This window comes from Mirounga leonina, unplaced genomic scaffold (assembly GCF_011800145.1).
Source record: "Mirounga leonina isolate KUSES-001 unplaced genomic scaffold, KU_Mleo_1.0 Mir_170, whole genome shotgun sequence".
In the NCBI taxonomy this organism is placed as follows: Eukaryota; Metazoa; Chordata; class Mammalia; order Carnivora; family Phocidae; genus Mirounga; species Mirounga leonina.
The window spans coordinates 26,309,510-26,328,700 of NW_023270433.1; the positions used below are offsets into that span (position 1 = coordinate 26,309,510).

A 19,191-nucleotide genomic window follows, 5' to 3' on the forward strand; every position below is an offset into this window, starting at 1 on the left:
AAATAAATTATCTAGGGGACCAGGGCTTCAACCATTCTGGTCCTCACAAGAACAGGGACTGGCTAGACTAAGGGTGAAAATGGCATGAAGACAGAAAGAACTAAGGAACTTGGAGCTGAGCAGAACTGGGAAACAAACTGCAAGTAACCAAAATATTTAAGTACCACCACCAATACCAAAACTTATAAAAACTAAAGGATTAGGATTCCATGAACTGAGTTCTGAAACTTAACTCCAGCTTGTGTATGTGCTACACAGCTAAAGTTTTCTGTAGGTGGTAGGACTCAGAGAAGAGGTGTATACAGGGATAGTGTGTGCCTAATATATAAAGGTATGCAACAGGAGGCTAGCTGAATAGGTATCAAATCCAACATAATTTTGTTAAAGTGTTTTCTAAATATGGCTGGCAACATGCCAGGGCTGGGTATCTATATTCAGAAACTTAGAGAAAGAATTTTAAAGTTTTAAAGAATTAAAAGATACATAATCCTTTTGAGTTTTCTACCCCATTTTATCCCTTTAGGGCCTCCACAATTAATCAATAGCTTTTATAATGGAGACACAGCAATGATAAAGAACTTGAGGAGGAAGCAAAAAGCCAAAAGCCTCAATTAATGTAATGTAAGCTCTGCATAATCGGAGCACCATCAGATACAGAGCCTCTCCTCTGAGCTCCAGAACATTTTCATCCAACTGCTTACTTGGAATCTCCACTTGGATGTCTCATAAGCAGTTCAAAACTCAACATGTCATAATGTCCCCCACTAAACCAGAGCCCTTCTCTAGTGTTCTATCTCTGCAAATCGTGGTACTAGCTGCAAAATCAGAAACTAGACCATCATCATTACATCCTCTCCTTTCATTTGTTCTCTACGTGTAGTCACCAAGTCCTGTGAATTTTACCTCCTAAATAGTTCTATAATCACTACTACTATCTTAGTACTAGTCAATATCATATCTCTACTTACACTCTTGTAAAACTTAACTGGCTTGTGATCCATTCTTTCTCCCCAATAACCAGTTCTGTATACTGCAGCTAGAATAATATGATAGCATCACTCTTCCTGCTTAATAGTTGGTCTTCAATGGCTTTCCACTGGTCCTTGGATAAAACTGAAAATCTTTAACATGACCTGTTAACACAACCTTACATACTCTGTAAAACCCTGCATGATCTTCCCACTGCCTACCTCTCCTGCTTCAACTCACACCAGATTTCTTCTTCCTTGCTGCATTCCAGCTGCGTAGCCTTATTTTTAACATGCCTTGTTTCCCACCTGGGAACCCTCACACCTATCAGTTCCTCTGCCTATAAGCACTGTTCTAAAACATATACATGATGTATTGTTAAAAGAAGTTCCAACACTGGGGCACCTGGGTGGCTCAGTCATTAAGCGTCTGCCTTCGGCTCAGGCCATGATCCCAGGGTCCTGGGATGGAGCCCCGCATCGGGCTCCCTGCTCAGCGGGAAGCCTGCTTCTCCCTCTCCCACTCCCCCTGCTTGTGTTCCCTCTCTCGCTGTGTCTCTCTCTGTCAAATAAATAAATAAAATTTAAAAAAAAAAAAGTTCCATCATTAAGACAAGTTCCAAAAAGGTATTTATGGAATGAGCTCAGTGTGATATGTATTAGCCTCAGTTATTATAAAACCCTGATGATGAAGGAAGACATCTGCTCTGTGGGATTCTATCATTGTGAAAGGATCCCTACAAGAGTCTCAGATTTCATCTCAGACCTCAAGTCTCCCACCACGTTCCAATATAATTATATTTTGCAAGACTTCAGGTGGCCATGACTAAGGGTTCTAGGTGATATAGGTCTGAAGATATGCTTTGCCAAATACCAATTCTGCTGGATCACAGTAAAATATATAGGACATATATCTCCAAAGGAAGGTGCACAGGCAATCTCAGCCATTATCCTTTGGTCAAGATCCACAGTTACCAGGATCTCAAAAATAAAACTACTATATCAAGATTGAGCCAGTCAATTACTTGACTAAGGAAATAGGCTAAGGTAAGTGCTACGCTAACAAAAAACAAAAAAAGTACGGTGGGGGGAGTATACACCCCAGCCAAGCACAACTGCAATCATTCCCATGGAATGGATCAAAAATCTAGGATGCTGTGATGTACAAGGCATGAGGTACCCTCTTCAAAGGAGCATAGCTTAATGTTATGCTTATAGTCACAATAAATCATATGAAGTAAAAGCACAATAGCCTCCGAGCAAAATAATAAATAACACTTTTATACTCTTAAGTGCCAAGCACCATTTTAAGCTCCTTACATATATTAATTCATTTAATCCTCTCAAGAATCCTATGAAATAGGACACTATTATTATCCCCATTTTCTAATTTGGAAGCTGAGGTACAGAGAAGTTAAATGAATGTTTGCCCATGATCTCAGCGCTAAAATGTGGTAGCCTGGATTCAAATTAAGGCAGTCTGACTCCTGAGTCTGTTGCTCTTAATTATTACACTGTACTACCTAAAATAAAGATCAGAGGTACATGAAAAGAATATCTAAGGGCACCAAAAAGACTAAGATTTTACTTCAAGATTGTAAAAATTAGAACTGATCAACAAATTGTAACATGTACCACCCTGCCAGATACAAGGGCAACCTTACTGCAAGTATATCATCTTATACATGTGAGAACATGATGACTTCCAACATTTGAAATGGCATGGTTCTAATGGTTTTAGCTTAATATATGTGAAGATGACAAATTCAAATGCTGTCTTAATTCTGCTACATCCAACAAAAAACTGCCAGCTTGGGTTACTTACTTGAAAACTATCCAGTGTAACCAGCCCCTGAAATTACAGTGCAGAAACTTCCTGTTCTTAGAACCAGTGGCAGAAAACCATGATACCCAGGCTTATATGCTAGTCTGAATCTGAGGACCTCCATGACCATGTGGTCATAATTAGAGAAACACTTTGACACCTGTGTTTCCCACCAGCACCTACTCACACCAAGAGATTTCTGATTCAAATTCTACATTAGTATTCCAGACCGCTGAAATACACAAATCTGTAATCACAGCAAATATCACTAGCCAATCTACCATTTAAGAGGGTCAAACTATTTTTATGGTAAATTTCAGTAATATTCACTAAGCACCTTCTAGGTGCCAGGAACTGTGCTAAACTGTCAACATGGAGTATCTTTTTAATCATCACAACAGATTTTTAAGAAGTACTATCAGTCTTTGCATTTTATGGTTGAGGAAAAGGAAGGTTAAAGAAGTTAAGAAATTTTCTCAGATCACACAGCTATCAAGTGGCCATCACAACTCAAATCTAGGAAGCTGCCTGTACTTTTATATGACCCTAGGCTGCTTCCACTGCCGTGGAGTGTACAAAACAAGCACAGGATTTCTGCAATCAGAGCAAAAGGATCAATGAAACCAGGATACAACATTCCTGGAAAATATCCTAATGCCACCAGGAATGATGCCACTTGCATCACACCACACCATAGACTTCTCCTTTGAATTAGGTAACAAGAGTTAAATTCCACAAAGTTCTATCCAGCTGATAAGCTAGACAACCAGAATCTCACCAGCTCCCCATAGCTCTGGCAACGCAAATAGGAGTATTTGCTCAGGGGCGCCTGGGCGGCTTAGTCGTTAAGCGTCCGCCTTCAGCTCCGGTCATGATCCCAGGTCCTGGGATGGAGCCCCGCATCGCATGGGGCTCCCAGCTCAGCGGGGAGTCTGCTTCTCCCTCTCCCACTCCCCCTGCTTATGTTCCTGCTCTCATTGTCTCTCTGTCCAATAAATAAATAAAATCTTAAAAAAAAAAAAAAAAGAGGGGCGCCTGGGTGGCTCAGTCGGTTAAGCGTCTGCCTTCGGCTCAGGTCATGGTCTCAGGTCCTGGGATCGGGCTCTCCCTCTGCTGCTTCCCATTAGCGCGCTCTCTCTCACTCTCTTTCTCTGTGTCAAATGAATATGTAAAGTCTTTTTAAAAAAATTAAAATAAAAAAAATATTTGCTCAGATGTTATGTGAAGAGCTAAAAAAGGAGAATTATATATTGCTGAGGAATTCAGGAATCTGATCATCATAAATAGCCAGATGGTAGAAAGCCATGCCCTCTTTTAACACTACCTATTTACAGAGGCAACTGAGGTGATCCACAGAAAAAAAATCTAGTAAAAGACCTGGTAGGGAATTCTGCCTTTAAGCCCTGAGCCCAGCTGTAAGACATCAGGACAGAGGTACTCTCCCACCTAGGATTTGAAGAAATATAACGAGTGACAAGCTAAAGAAGCCTTATCCATGCACAGTGACCTTTGAATTGGTTGTTCCATTCACTGAAGTCTAGGAAGCTCACATTCAGCCAAAGAAACCAGAGGTCCCACCATCTAACTGAGGGAGGTGCAGTGGAAATGAAGACAGGGGTTAGTATAAACTAACAACCCTTCTGAAGGGCAGCTTGGCAATACATACCAAAAGATTTTTAAAAGTTTAGAAACATTGACTCAATAATTCCATTTCTACTAAATTTATTCTAAGTAAATAATTTAAGGTATAACCAGAGACTTGGCTACAAGATGTTCATCTCAGTGTTATTTATAACACTAGAAGGTTGGGACCAACATAAATATACAACAAAGAGTACTGATTAAAAACCAAGCAATAGGGGCACCTGGGTGGTTCAGACGGTTAAGCGTCTGCCTTTGGCTCGGGTCATGGTCCCGGGGTCCTGGGATCGAGCCCCACATCAGGCTCCCTGCTGAGCAGGGAGCCTGCTTCTCCCTCTCCCTCTGCCTGCCGTTCCCCCTGCTTGTACTCTCTCTATATATATAATAAAAAATAAAAAATCTTAAAAAAAATTAAAACCAAGCAATACATCCATACAAAGAATTCTGAATTAAGTGTAGAATAATACTAACACGATAAAAGATTTATATTAAGTGAAAGGCAAACTATAAAGCAGTATTACCATAGCATAATACCATAGTCTTCATAAGTTTCTATATACATGTAAAAAACTGGAATGAAATACTATAAATGTTAAAACAGGTTATCTCTGGATGGCAGGATTATGGGTGATTTTCATTTTATTTTCATCTATCTATATTTCCTATTTTCCTACAATAAGCTTTTTATTACTTATATTTATAACGTAACAAAAGTACACAGTGCTAACACCTTGTTATAAATTAGCTCAAAATATAATTAGCTATCAATCAACAAGTATCAGTAACTAAGACCAGGTTCTATCAGAACCCTGTGGCTCTGAGTGCCAACTGAGAATGAGAAAGAGTGCCAACTGAGAATGTAAAACATACAAAAAGAAAGCTGGAGATAAAATCTACCAACTTTAAAATATTATCCACCCTAGGTTGGAGTGGATTATCTATCACCATGGCAAACATTCAATATGTGTTTACTGCATGAATAATCCTGCTTACATTCAGTCAGGCATTGCAAAGAAGCACTGTGTTAAAATTAAAAAAAGAGAGAGAGAGAAAGAAAGAAAGGAAGGAAGGAAGGAAGAAAATAAAGGAGAAAGAAAAAAAAAAGAGAAAGAAAGAAAGACGGATGGATGAATCTGCTTCACCATCGACCTCTGAACTGCCTGGGTTGGAACTGCATCAGTGTACTTATAAATGGATTTTCTACAGTTCAGTACTGTAAATATATTTTTCTTTTCTTATAACTTTCTTAACATTTTCTTTTCTCTAGCTTACTTTATTGTAAGAATACAACATATGATACATATACAAAATGTATGCCAAATGACTGTTTATGTTACCCATAGGCTTCCAGTTTACTATTTCAGTCAGCAGTAGGCTATTAGTAGTTAAGTTTTGGGGGAGTCAAAAGTTATATGCATATTTTCAACTGTGTCAGGGGCATGTCAGCACCCCTAACCCCTGTGTTGTTCAAGGGTCAACTGTTATTTCCAATTTTTTAAAACTCCCAAGTTCAAAAAAAAAACCATATCTGTATTTAAATATAGTGATCAAGAGTATGTCAGTACAGTCCTTTGAAGAGGGTACCTCATGCCTGTATATCCCAGATTACTTTGATCCATTCCATGGGAATGACTGCGGTTGCATTTGGGTAGGGTATATAAAACTCCACTTGTACTTTCCTGTTCACGGCTCTACTTTAGAAAGCTAAGACCCTCCTTCAAAAAAGAAAAAGAGCTGGAGAGAGGGGATACAGATACATACACACACACATACACACACTAGAAAAATAATGATTTTATCAGGGCATCAAGACAGACCAAATTCCAGGGTTTTATATAAATCATGTTCTATTACTTTCTATCAACTATTTTCACTAGATTTAATTAGCTTCTTAAAAAAAAAAAAAAACTACTTTATAGGGACGCCTGGATGGCTCAGTCGGTTAAGCGTCTGCCTTCAGCTCAGGTTATGATCCCAGGGTCCTAGGATCCAGCCCAAGGTCAGACTCCTTTCTCAGCAGGGGCTCTGCTTCTCCCTCTCCATCTGCCCCTGCCCCTCCCCCTGCTCCTGTGCACATGCACGAGCGTTCTCTCTCTCTCTTTCTCTCAAAGAAATAAGTAAAATCTTAAAAAAAAAAAAAAAAACTATAGGGATTCATTCCTATTAACATCTTAAATTTTAATTACTCATATCACCATTAAAGACAAAGGATTCAGGAAAGAAGGGTGGTAATGAAAAAAGCTTGGGCTGTGAAGAAAGACCGGGCTTAAATTCAGACTATCACTTGCTAGTGTGCAACTCTGAAGAAGTCAGTTAGCCTGTGAGTTTGGTTTTCCATATAGATGTGCAACTGGAATATGAGCTATCATGAGGGTTTAAAGCAGTCTAACACAATACTGGATGCAGAACAATACTCATCAAGGACCCTTGGACAACACAGGGGTTAGGGGTGCGGACTTCATTTTTCTTTCCTTTCTTTAGGAAATATTTTTTTGACTGAGAAGAAGAAGTAATTTTGGAACATGAAAATGGTTGGTTTTCTGGATATGGTGGAGGTCTCTGAATTGCTAAGGTACAATATGAAGGAAAAGAAGAGCAAATACCAGGGTAGAGGAGGAAACTGGGATAAGGAAGCCATGTGTATACAGCTACTTGCTACAGCCTGTCATGCTTTAAAACTCCCCCTATTCTGGGCGCCTGGGTGGCTTAGTCGTTGAGTGTCTGCCTTCGGCTTGGGTCATGATCCAGGGATCCTGGGATCGAGCCCCGCATCAAGCCCCACATGGGGCTCCCTGCTCCGCGGGAGGCCTGCTTCTCCCTCTCCCACTCCCCTTGCTTGGGTTCCCTCTCTCGCTGTGTCTCTCTCTGTCAAATAAATAAATAAAATCTTGAAGAAAAAAATAAAAAGTAAAAAATAAAACTCCCCCTATTCAGTCCAATCTCCCCAATCTACATTTGTCCGGTCTTGCATAGTCAACCCTCACCTATCACTACCACTTTCCAAGTAGAAAGTAAAGAATATGCAGGAAAAAGTGGGAGAAACCAAACAATTTACAATGTATGCTCTTGGCAACCTCTCTCCCTTCCTCTCCACCATTATTATCCTACAGCATGTACCTTTCCTAGAAACAGGAACCCCTATGAACACAAATGATCTCCTGTGCAAAACCTTAAACTCAAATTCTAAGGGCCAAGATTCTAGAAAGGTGTAAATGTCTGTTGTTTGATTCGTTTCTTTGAACATACGCATTTAATCAGGTACAGAAACCTTTGGGATTTTATCTTAAAACCGCTTAAAGACATAATCAAAAGGTTTGAGTATCAAACAAAGCCACCTATCCATAACACATCCTGTTCGCAAAAGTGTCCCAGAAACTCGATATAAACAAAATCCTTCTGTTTATTTCTAGGAGATAATACTGTGGTTTTCTGTATCCAACAGTATGCCTTACATACCCAAGGCAATTATGTTTTCCTCCCCTACTCAAACAGAGCATCTGTTGCTAACACAACACTGAAGTCCAAGTTATTTTCACAGACAAAAAAGCAGCTGGTCAAGCTAATCCATCTGCTGACTAGCCACCATCAAGCTTCTGTAAGACTGTCCAGTTAACTTAACCCCTATTGTCAGACTGCATGAGTCAGAACTCCCAATCCTCTTTCAATTAGGATTTAACAACTCTTCTTTGACACCACCATTTGAAATCACTTATTGCAGATATAAGAACAGAAAACATATTTTAAAACTTAAGGACAAAGGTTAAAAATGGTAGACTGGATTAGAAAAATAGTTATACAAATTATCAACAAAAGGAGAAAGTTATTTTGAAGTTGAGATTATGAAATTCATAACAAGAGCCAACAGTACTTAATGTGAGCTAGGCACCAAGGATTTTTAAAAATTAACATGATCCTCACAATAACCCTTTGAGGTAGGTACAACGGTTATCTCTATTCTATAGATGGGAAAATAGAGACACACAGCAAATTACCCAAGCTCATTCAGCTCATAGTTGGTAGTAAGACTGGAGACCTGGCTCCAAAGCCATCCTCTTAATAATTTAAAGCCCAAATCCCAATGCCTTACTAATAGGTGTATATTCCAGCCATCCTCACCATTTGCCACTTGCAGTACCTTACCATTTTCCTTACAGTGACTAAAGTACCATCCCTGCTACTATTTTCATTATAACTTTTTATTTTATTTTTATTTTATCTATTTATTTGAGAGAGCGAGCATGACAGAGAGCAAGAGCACAAGCGGGGGGAGGGGTAGAGGGCGAAGGAGACTCTCCAGCAGAGTAGGGAGCCCGATGCAGGGCTCAATCCCAGGACTCTGGTAAGTGTCTAAGGTAGACACTTAACCCACTGAGCCACCCAGGCACCGGTCACTGTAACATTTTATAACAAGGAAGAAAAATCATGCCAGGGGTGTACTACTTAAAAAGAAATACACAGTTCATCATTAGTTGAGGTATATAATTGATTCTGCAGTAATTCATGAGAAAAAGATGCTAAAATTCATAGCAATAAATTGGTTATAAGCATTAACACCAGATTCTCATTTTAAGCTATAGAAGAAAATAGTTTTTTATTAGAAATATTATTTGATACCAACAAATGAAATGAAGTTCAACACATTCTCTAACATTGAGAAGGTGATTTTCAAAGTTACCACAAAGAACACCTAATTCTTCGCTACCTCTGGGGAAACTGCTCGTGGTACTTGCAGCTACTCAAAAACACCATGTGGAATGAGACCAGATTAGTTCAGATCTTAGTCTCACGGCTAGTGATAGGACCTTGCAGGAGCCACAAATTCCAACTCTTGAGTCCTTACTGAAGTGAGGGATAATGCATGCCCTGGCAAAATAAGATGATCCATATTAAAATACTCTTTAAAATTATATTTTACAACACACAGAGTATTAGTACCTTGTCTTTGTAAACTTTAAAACACTTTTTCATAACGAATTATTTTACCTGATTTTTACAGTAACTCTATAAAATATTCTTACTTCACTGCATAAACGAGGAAATAGATTAATCACAGTTAAGTGATTTGCTCAGTATCACAGAGCCAGTAAATAGCAGCATGGAACCCAAGTCTCTGCCCTTCCACTTGCCCAGAACTAACAACATCCATTCAGCTATCATACGACTTTTACCTGAAAAGTTAAATAAGCTGTGAAATGTTTTACCAATTTAGGCAGAGATGTTTTATTTATTTATTTTAAAGATTTTATTTATTTGACAGATAGACACAGAGAGAGAGGGAACACAAGCAGGGGGAGTGGGAGACGGAGAAGCAGGCCCCTCCCCGAGCAGGGTGCCCTATGCGGGGCTTGATCGCAGGACCCTGGGACCATGACCCGAGCTGAAGGCAGACGCCCCAACGACTGAGCCACCCAGGCGCCCCAAGGCAGAGATGTTTTAAACATATACCTACTCAAAATACACAAAATGTAATTTTTTACATATGTCTAATAGTCATGGAAATGAAAATTGAGTATACCCAATTGAGTTTCAAGATGCACGCATACAATTAAATCATATGAACTTTAATAAAATACTATAATAGTCAACGGGGCGCCTGGGTGGCTCAGTTGGTTGAGCGACTGCCTTCGGCTCAGGTCATGATCCTGGAGTCCTGGGATCGAGTCCCGCATCGGGCTCCCTGCTCGGCGGGGGGTCTGCTTCTCCCTCTGACCCTCCCCCTTCTCATGCTCCCTCTCTATCTCATTCTCTCTCTCAAATAAATAAACAAAATCTTAAAAAATAAATAAATAAATAAATAAAAATACTATAACAGTCAATGCTTAACACATCACTACACGATTTTCCCGTGTCCCCAGTGCTCCTTGAGGAGGTGAACATGGTCTAGTAAGTTTTTCCAGTGCTTTCCATCTAATAATAGAAAATAATGGCCTCTTGAATATGCCCTTGTTTTTCCCTGCTACATTATTAATAACACTTGTGTTCGCCTCCTATGCTATACTTCAGTTACTATCATCTAACAAAGAGAACAGGGGTGGTTGATTTCTACACAGGGATCATGACTGAATATTCATAACTCTAACTGTATTCAAAACACTGGCTATGTTCTCGAAACATCTTTTTTCCTTAATTGAAATTACTAGTTCTGTATATCCTCTCCCTAACTTGTTCGGGAAGTATACAACAGGCCACACCAAGCGTTAAGGTAACTGTGACTAGCAACAAACCAGTCGAAGAGGGAGGGACTGCTGCCTCCTCTCCCAGTTCAACTAACACTAAACATCAAGACCTGCTTGCGAACGGGTCACGAGGCGGGTGGGAGCGGGGGGCGCGGAGATGTGGCTCCTGACCTAAAGCAGTACGTACTGGGCCAAGAAAGACGGCTGCGTCGAGAACCGAGCATCAGCTTCGGCGTCAGCAGGGAGACCCCGTGCGCCTCGCCTTCTGCTAAGGAGGGATGCACCCGCGCTCGCACGCGGGGAGGCTCGAGAATCAAAGGGGGCCTAGCGCGCTGCACAAAATGCCTGAGAAATGGGGACAGCTCCCTTCTTCCCCTCAGGAGGCAGGGCCCAGGGCCAAAGGCCAGCTTGAGTCACCGCGCGCGGTCCCCGCAGCCTGGCGGGCGCCGCTTTGCTCTCGCGGGGAAAGGAGCGGAGGGGGGGGGGACCCGACAGCCTCGCCCTCCGCCGGCGCCGCAGCCAGCCTGGCCGGGCCAGCCCCGCACGCCCACCGCCCACCCGGCCCCGGGCGCCCCGCCCACCCTCCCCCCAACCTCGGCGGCCCCGCGCCTCCTTCCCCCACTTACTTTCTGGGAGTCCATGGCCAGGGACGAAGTCCGCTGGGCCCGAAACCGCGTCGAAAGATCGTGCGGCGAGGCGGACGGAAGTCGGGCGCGCCAACACCGTCCCCGCGGCCACCGCTTTCCTCCACCGCCGGCTCAGCCTCAGCCTCAGCCTCAGCCTCAGCCTCAGCCTGCACCGGCGCCGCCCGGCCCCGCCCGGTCCGCGCCCAGCCCGCGCGCGCGCCGTCGTCGCGCCGCGGTTGCCAGGGTGAAAGGGCGGCCCGCGGGAGGGAGGGCGCCCGGAGCGCCCTGCGCATGCGCGCGGCCGTGGGACGGGCTGGGGCGGAGGGTGTCCGTTGCTGGGTGGGAGGGGCAGAAACGAGGGAGTGCTCGCCCCTTAGGGCCGCGGGTCCCTTGACTGAAGCTTTCCTTCCTTCTCGCATCATTTTTCCTCCAGCACGCGCGCTATCGCTGCAGGCCTTGCAATGGATCACTGGGCGTCCAGCAGCCGGGCCCGTGGGGAGGGCAGGGGAAGGAAAGGTCTGACACTTGAGATAGATCAGCCGCCTCTCCATCCTGCACGCATCTAAAGCGCCCCTGACACTGGCTGCCCAGGAGCAGCCAGGCTAGGCTAGGCCCACTGTCCGGTGAAAAGGAAAGGGCTGGGGTAGAGGATGCAGTGGAAGCATGGGAAAGGCCTGTAGGGACGTGGCAGAAACATGGGGAGTGGAGCCTAGTAGACCTTTCCCAGAGAGCCCTCGTGGGTATCGTGCTGTGATTCTGAGCAAGTCACTCTCCCTGGTCCTATTTCATCTTCCTTAAAATAAGATTGATAATGCTGACTTTGCAGAGCGTTGTGAGGATAAAATAACAGATTTGAAGTGCCCAGTACATAATTAATGACCAGTAAATTATAGTTGCTGGTGGGGAGCTAGAACCTGCTCAGTCTGGCCTGAAGGGACCATCCAGACTGTAGAAAGCTAGGGGAGGTGGGCTTGAAAATGTTCTTCCCCAAACAGAAAGGCCTCAATCCTCCATTTCGATCTGTATCCGCAGCACAGGGCCTGCCACCTAGTATGCACTCAATAAATCCTTTTTTTACTGGACAGACATGTACAAGAAACAGGACGAAGGGCACAAAAGGGAAAACGGGGACTTGGCTCAAGCTAGGTGGACAGTGCTTAAAGGCAGGGCCCAGGGAGGGCTTATGTGCATAGTTTTGCTCCCATGGCCGAAAGGAGTAATGGCATGCAAACTTGCAGAGAGATGCTCCGTCTCTTGGTATCAAGGGAAAGGAACCTCCTATCCAAGCCACCCCGATTTCATGAGGAGCAATGGGCAGCCAAGCAGCCAGCCTCTAGTGCAGGGCTGCAAGCATGAAGGCCCTTCTCCGCACTGCGTACTCACTGCAGCTGAGTCAGTTTCCCATGAGGGAGAAATGCCCCCTAGGGATGGCAGAACATTAGAGGTCAAACTGCAGGACTGTGAGCGCCCTAGCCCTGTCCCTGCCTTCTGCTGTGGGACACATCATTAAGGGCAAGAAACAGCATTTAGTGCTGTCCCCAGTTCTCTTGCTGCAAGGACTTTACTTCAGAGAGCAACCCCTGGACACTTTATGACTGATAGGTATAACCACAGGAGGAGGCAGAAGGAGGCTTTGGAGACAGCAAGTCGCTGCTGAAATGTGATCGCCAGAACACTGTCACAGGTCACATCCCAGTAGCTCACTCCTGGCTCCTTGCCTCCTCACTCCTCTAGTTCTTTCCCTGCAGCCCAGCCAGGAGCCTGCAGCTTTGGATAAGAGCTCTGCCCCTTTTGACTTCTGCCCTTGCCAGATCTCTATTTCTTCAGGCAGACAGACTTCCCTGCCCAGCTCACTCAGGCCTTCCGCTTGCCCTTATTCCTGTCTCTTCTGGCTGTGACTTCTGTCTTCCCCTGCCTATCCGGGCTCTCTGGCAGCAGTACTCACCTGGCTGGGCATTCAGTCTGCACCCCCAACCCACTCCCGCTGCTTCTGGCCTATGGGCAAGTCCTTTGCCTTTTCTGTACTGATCTTTTTACAGCTAAGTCAATTTGGAAATTTTCAAAAGTAGCTTTACTAATAAAGTAAAGCCACTGTTCTCAAATGTAATCCCCAGACCAGCTGCATCAGCACCATCTGGGAACTTGTTAGAAGGGCAAATTCTCAACCTTCATCCCCAGACTAATGAAATCGGAAACTTTGGCATGAGGGTCCAGAGAATCTGTGTTTTAACAAGTCCTCAGGTGACTGATGCCACTAAAGCTTGAGAACCATTGAACCAAGAGAAAGAAAGAAATTGTTAAAAAAAAAAGAAGAAGAAAGAAAAAGAAAGAAAAGAAAAGAAAAGGAGAAGCAACTACAGAGGCATAAAAACAGATGATGTTCTAACCGTTAGGTTTCTATTTCTGAGATAGCATATCTAGTCATAGGTATTTATTCTGTTGAGGTTCCTGGGCCTCCAGGAATGCCTCTCTGAGGAAACATCAAGTTAGGATAACCTCAGGATTGACACTGCTGATGTAAAGAGTCTGGCAAAATTGTCTCTTCCAGAACCAGGTTCTCTGTCCTCTCTTGCCAGGAGTCACCCCTGCACCCTGAGTACCTTCATAAATTCTGGGATTCTCCCATCTCTTGGGAGAGAAAGTTCCTTTCCTTAAGTGTTGCCAACAGTGTTCCCCTTTGGGAGTCAGTATAGGGCCACAGGCCTGGAGTCAGCAGTCTGAATTTAAAAACTGACACCAACGCCTACCAGCTGTGTAATCTTCAGTGGGTCTTTTCACCTAGATAAGCCTCAGTTTCCTCATCTGTAACAGTGATCATAGTAGTCATTCCCAGTTATAGTTGTTGTGAGGATTAAGGAGATTACATATGTAAAGCATCGAGCTTAGTACACATTTAACAAATGATAGCTATTACTATTATTACTCCCTTGTACATCATATCCTTCTGTGTCACCCTTGGATGGCTTCCTTCCCCTCTTGGTTTTTGAGGCCTTAGAAGTCCTATTCTCACCCCTAAGTCCCATTTTCATTGTTATCCCGGCTTTTCTGAAGCATAATCTCTGGCCAGATGCTGCTCTTTGTTGAAGCCCCAAATCTCCACCTGTTTCTCCCTGTTAATATCTGGCCTGAATCTTAGCATACACCACCTAACCCAGGAAAACCCTGAGCGTCTCTGAGCCTCAGTTTCTTCAGTTGTGAAAGAGGCATCATAACAGTACCACCTACAGGGTTTTTGAGTTGATGAAATGAGATAATTCATGTTAAGTGTTTAGCAGCACCTGTCATGTAGTAAGTATTCGTAAAATATTAGCGACCCTCTCTTCCCAATCATAGAAACCTAATTCTTCTTTTTCCCTGCCTCCTTCTGACTAAAACAAACTCAGCCAAAAAGTCCTGGAACCCCCTTGAACTCCGAGTACTAATTTCTGATCCCAGTAACTCATCGTAGACATTTAAGCTCTCCTAGGAGGGAAAGGATGACTCTGCTCTGCTGTGAGCTGGTGGTCTAGCTCCATACTTGGAGAACTCCAAGCAAAGTGGGGAGCCATGGATGCATACAAACACAACAAAGAGCCTGGGAACCGTGTGAGAAGAGACACAATTAAAAGCGCCTGTGAGTATTTAGCCTGGAAAGGAAAATTTTCTCATGTCCGAGAGGACATGATCATTTGCTTCAAATCTCTCTAGGCCTGTGGTGTGGAAGAGGCAGGTGACCTGTTCTCTAGCATCCCACCGATAGAATTAGACCCAATTAGTGCATTTCCAGTCAACAGAGAGTCCAACTTTCTAACGGCCATACAGAGCTGGCAAGGACCTCGGTGGCAGGTCCCAGGCATGTGCTTGGCAGAGCTTTCCTAGGCGGCACCAGGCAGTGGAAGGGGAGATGGCAGAGATAATTTTTAACATCTTCCTGAACCCTGAGGTTCTGTCATTCTGCAAATTAGAAGCCAATGACTATTCATTCCCTTTCTGACTCAGCTTTGCAATTGTACTCACCTCTGGAATGTGCTCTTTTTATCTCTTCTACCCACCCCTACTCTCTTATGGTCCATTGCAAGAGGCCTCTCTCCTTCCTGGGATAGGGCAGGAAAGGGGCAGTTAACTAAACTGAAGCCATTATGATGTTGCTGCGTCACAATACCTCCTCCGTGTGTGATGGCTTGTTTTCTGCTAGGCACTGGAGACACCGAGATAAGTGAAGTCTGGGAGACACAGGTGTTTCCATTACAGCCTGCCTTGGCTCCTGAAATGCCGTTGGACACATCTTGTTCAGAGAATGACCGAGCACAAAGCCCACCCTCCACCACACCCCCCGCCAGAGTAACAGGCTCACTGTTCCTAGTGAGAACATTACTCAGCAGCCCCTCTCCCTCCACATATACTTTGAGAATGGTGTGGATCAGAATGAGACTGAGTGATGGAGACTTGGGAGGTAAAGGGTCCTAGTGAATTGACCACGGGCTGAGCACCCAGATTCTGATGCCAGACTGAATTCAAGTGCCAAGTCTACCACTTACCAGCTGTGTGGCCTTTGGCGATTGGGTAACCTCTTTGTACCTCAGTGGTCTTATTTGTAAAGTGAGAGTATTAATAATACCCAGCTGAAAGGTTGTCATGAAGATAAATGACAGGGTATGTAAAGTGCTTACCTAGAATAATGCCCAATTTATGGAAAGTACATAATATATGGTAGCTATCAATTATTTATTTTTATTTTTTGAGAGAGAGCATGAGTGGGGGGGCGGGGTGGGGGGCAGGCAGAGGGAGAAGGAGAGAGAGGACATTAAGCAGACTCCATGCCCAGCACGGAGCCCAGTGAGGGGCTGGATCTCACGACCCTGAGATCATGACCTGAAACCCATCTCTCATTCCGCAGGGCTTTTCCCTAGCAATAGGAGCTTGAAGAGGGAAGGTGCCAGAACTGAAGCTGGAAGGGGGAACTTAAGACAGCAACGAGAAGGGAAGATAGGACCCTCTCCAAGCCAAGGAAACAGCCTGCGCAAAGGTGGGAACCGAGAAGAACAACTCTGGGGAACGGAGATAGGAGATGAAATGAATGGAAATAGGAGCCCTCAATGCCCCAATATCGGAGAAGTGTTAAGAAAACATTGGAACATACAAGTGATGGAATATTCTGCAGCATGAAAAATTATCTTTATGAAAAATACATAGCAATGTGGGAGGAAGCTTATATTACAATTTAAAAACAAAACAAAAATTTTAGCCAGAGTTTTTTTCAAAATTTAAATGGATAATGTCTACTGTAGGAAAGTAAATAACACATTTATAAATTTTTCTTTTGTTTTTAAGTTTTAACTTAGGTACAGTGGCATCATATATGAACGCTGAGCCTGGTTTCCTGTTATCAAACTTTTATTAAAGAAGAAAAAAAGAAGGGGCCCCTGGGTGGCTCAGTTGGTTAAGCGACTGCCTTCGGCTCAGGTCATGATCCCAGGGTCCTGGGATCGAGTCCCGCATCAGGCCCCTGCTGAGCGGGGAGTCTGCTTCTCCCTCTCCCACTCCCCCTGCTTGTGTTCCCGCTCTCACTGTCTCTCTCTCTGTCAAATAAATAAATAAAATCTTAAAAAAAAACTTTTATATGTTTACTTTTCTACTTATACAAAAGTGAATCAGGGGCATCTGGGTGGCTCAGTAGGTTAAGGATCCAGCCCTTGATTTCAGCTCCGGTCATGATCTCAGGGCAGTGAGATCAAGCCCCTCATTGGTCTCCGTGCTAAGCATGGAGCCTGCTTAGGATTCTTTCTCTCCCTCTCTCACTACCCCTCCCTTCTCCCCCCCCACCCAACACGCTCTCTCTCTTAAAAAAAAAAAGTGAATCAAAGGGTGGGGGGATGGGTGAAATAGGTGATGGGGATTAAAAGCACATTTATCATGATGAGTACTGAATAATGCATACAATTGTTGAATCACTATATTGTACACCTGAAGCTAATGTAACACTGTATGGTAACTATACTGGAATTAACATTTAAAAAAAAAACTAAAAAAAAAAAGAATCAAAGACAAATTGGCTTTGGGATATAAATTCAAATTTGGCATGACTTCCTCACGATTAAAAAAAAAAAAAGGCAAGGTGTGGAAAGAGAGATTAGTAGGGGTCAGATCGTTATGGTCTCTAAATTCCAGGCTGGGGTGTTGGGATTTGAGCATGTTGTAGGTGGGAAGCCACTTACAGGTTTATGAGCAAAGGGGTATTTTAGGAAACTTGATTTGGCAGGAGGAATAGGAAGGACATGAGTGGGATGAGTCTGGGACCCAGAGGCCCAGACGTCTCCCTTCTAGTCCCTGTCCCTTAACCTTCCCGGGTTAGATCCCCAAACCCTCCACCCCCCCATCCCGACTCTGCCACCACCACCACCATTAGAATACAGTGCTTATCTCAGCATTATACATCTTTAAGTAGTTTTTCAGTCCTATGGAAAAAATAATAACTTGGCTTTCTTCCTAAGTCACCTGAAACAGGGATCAGCTAGCTTTTTCTGGAAACACCCAGAGAGTCAATATTTTAGGCTTTGCAGGCCATATGATTTCTGCCACAACGACGCAACTACACCACTGTAGAGAAACAGCCAGAGACAACACATACAGGATTGGACATGTGTTCCCATAAAACTTTATTTACAAAAATAGGTTGGGGGCTGGATTTGACAGGCCATAGTTTATCAACCCTTCATCTAAAAGCACATCGTGTTATTTTTCTTAGAAAATAATTCCATGGTTATTCAGTGCCTCTAAAGCCTCCCTGAACCCCCCCCCCCCCCCGCCCTTTCCCCCCCCCAAAACCCCCCCCCCCCCCCCCCCCCCCCCCCCGCGACATTGCCATACACAGATAGCCCCGTCCCTGTCTCTAGTTATGAGAGCACAACCCCTCCGAGCCTCTCTCTTTCTGTTTCCTCATAGGCAAAATGGAGAAAGTAGGTGCAACCTTATAGGATTTTTGTGAAGATTAAATGCTTTCAAGCATCCAGCCTAATGACTGGCAGGGAACAGACATTCAGTAAATACTTATGAACCCACACTGGCTCTATAAATAGTCTGAATGAGGGGAATTCCATTGTGGATCCAGCCTTCGGGCCGGTAGCGGTGCTGGAGAGAGAAGCAGCAGATCACACAAACATACACGAGGCTAGATAAGAAGGCAACGCTGACTTTGAAGACACTGCTGTAAGACGGATTTGTATCAAATACTTCCGATGAATCATTTATTAGGCAGCCCCACTGTGCCAAATCCACTTGGCTGTTGGTGGTTCGGCAACATGGTCGCACACTTCCATCGAAGTAATAAGATCCTGCTCTTCATCCACAGACTCTCAACAGCTGGTGAGTGGGAGATCCTCGCTCATGTAAACAGCCTCTTTTGAGTTCATTCTTCCGGGCTCATGGGACCAGTCACCTTCGCTTCAGCTGAAAAATAAACACATCAAGAAAATGAATGCTTCTCTCCTAGGGGAACACGACACAATGAGAACCAATCAATAACAAGAAATAGCATGGGGTCATCTTTAGAGAAGACACTGAAATGTAAGAAGGCTAAGTACACACACACACACACACACACACATTAACAAATAAGAAAAGAGCCTGAGTTCAAATATTGATCTTATGCCCTTATCAGCTGTATATTTGGGGTCAAGTTATTTAACATCCATGTCTACATTTCCACCTGTATAAAATGAAGGTAGTCATGGTATGTTCCTTTACAGTTGTGAGGATTAAGAGCATTAATATAGAGTGCTTAGAACAGTGCCTGAATAATCATAAATGTCCGGTTAGTGTTCGCCAATATTGGTATCAGCATTATTCTTTGAAAAAGATGTTTCAGGGCGCCTGGGTGGCTCAGTCGTTAAGCATCTGCCTTCGGCTCAGGTCATGATCCCAGGGTCCTGGGATCGAGTCCCACAACGGGCTCCCTGCTCAGCGGGAAGCCTGCTTCT

At 43.9% G+C, this 19,191-nt stretch overlaps 2 protein-coding genes across 5 annotated transcripts in view; both read right to left on the reverse strand.

Annotated features, from left to right (window-relative positions):
- Positions 1-11,381, reverse strand: part of FSD1L (fibronectin type III and SPRY domain containing 1 like) — a 65,111-nt gene extending 53,730 nt beyond the window's left edge. For all 4 annotated transcript variants that reach the window (XM_035016162.1, XM_035016161.1, XM_035016160.1 and 1 more), the window contains exon 1: positions 11,237-11,381. In XM_035016162.1, coding sequence (XP_034872053.1) covers positions 11,237-11,251 — 15 coding nt within the window. In that variant the 5' untranslated portion in view covers positions 11,252-11,381. The remainder of the gene's footprint in view (positions 1-11,236) is intronic.
- A 6,699-nt stretch (positions 11,382-18,080) lies between these two features.
- Positions 18,081-19,191, reverse strand: part of SLC44A1 (solute carrier family 44 member 1) — a 197,812-nt gene continuing 196,701 nt past the window's right edge. Inside the window, exon 16 of the mRNA XM_035016166.1 lies at positions 18,081-18,661. Coding sequence (XP_034872057.1) covers positions 18,647-18,661 — 15 coding nt within the window. The 3' untranslated portion in view covers positions 18,081-18,646. The remainder of the gene's footprint in view (positions 18,662-19,191) is intronic.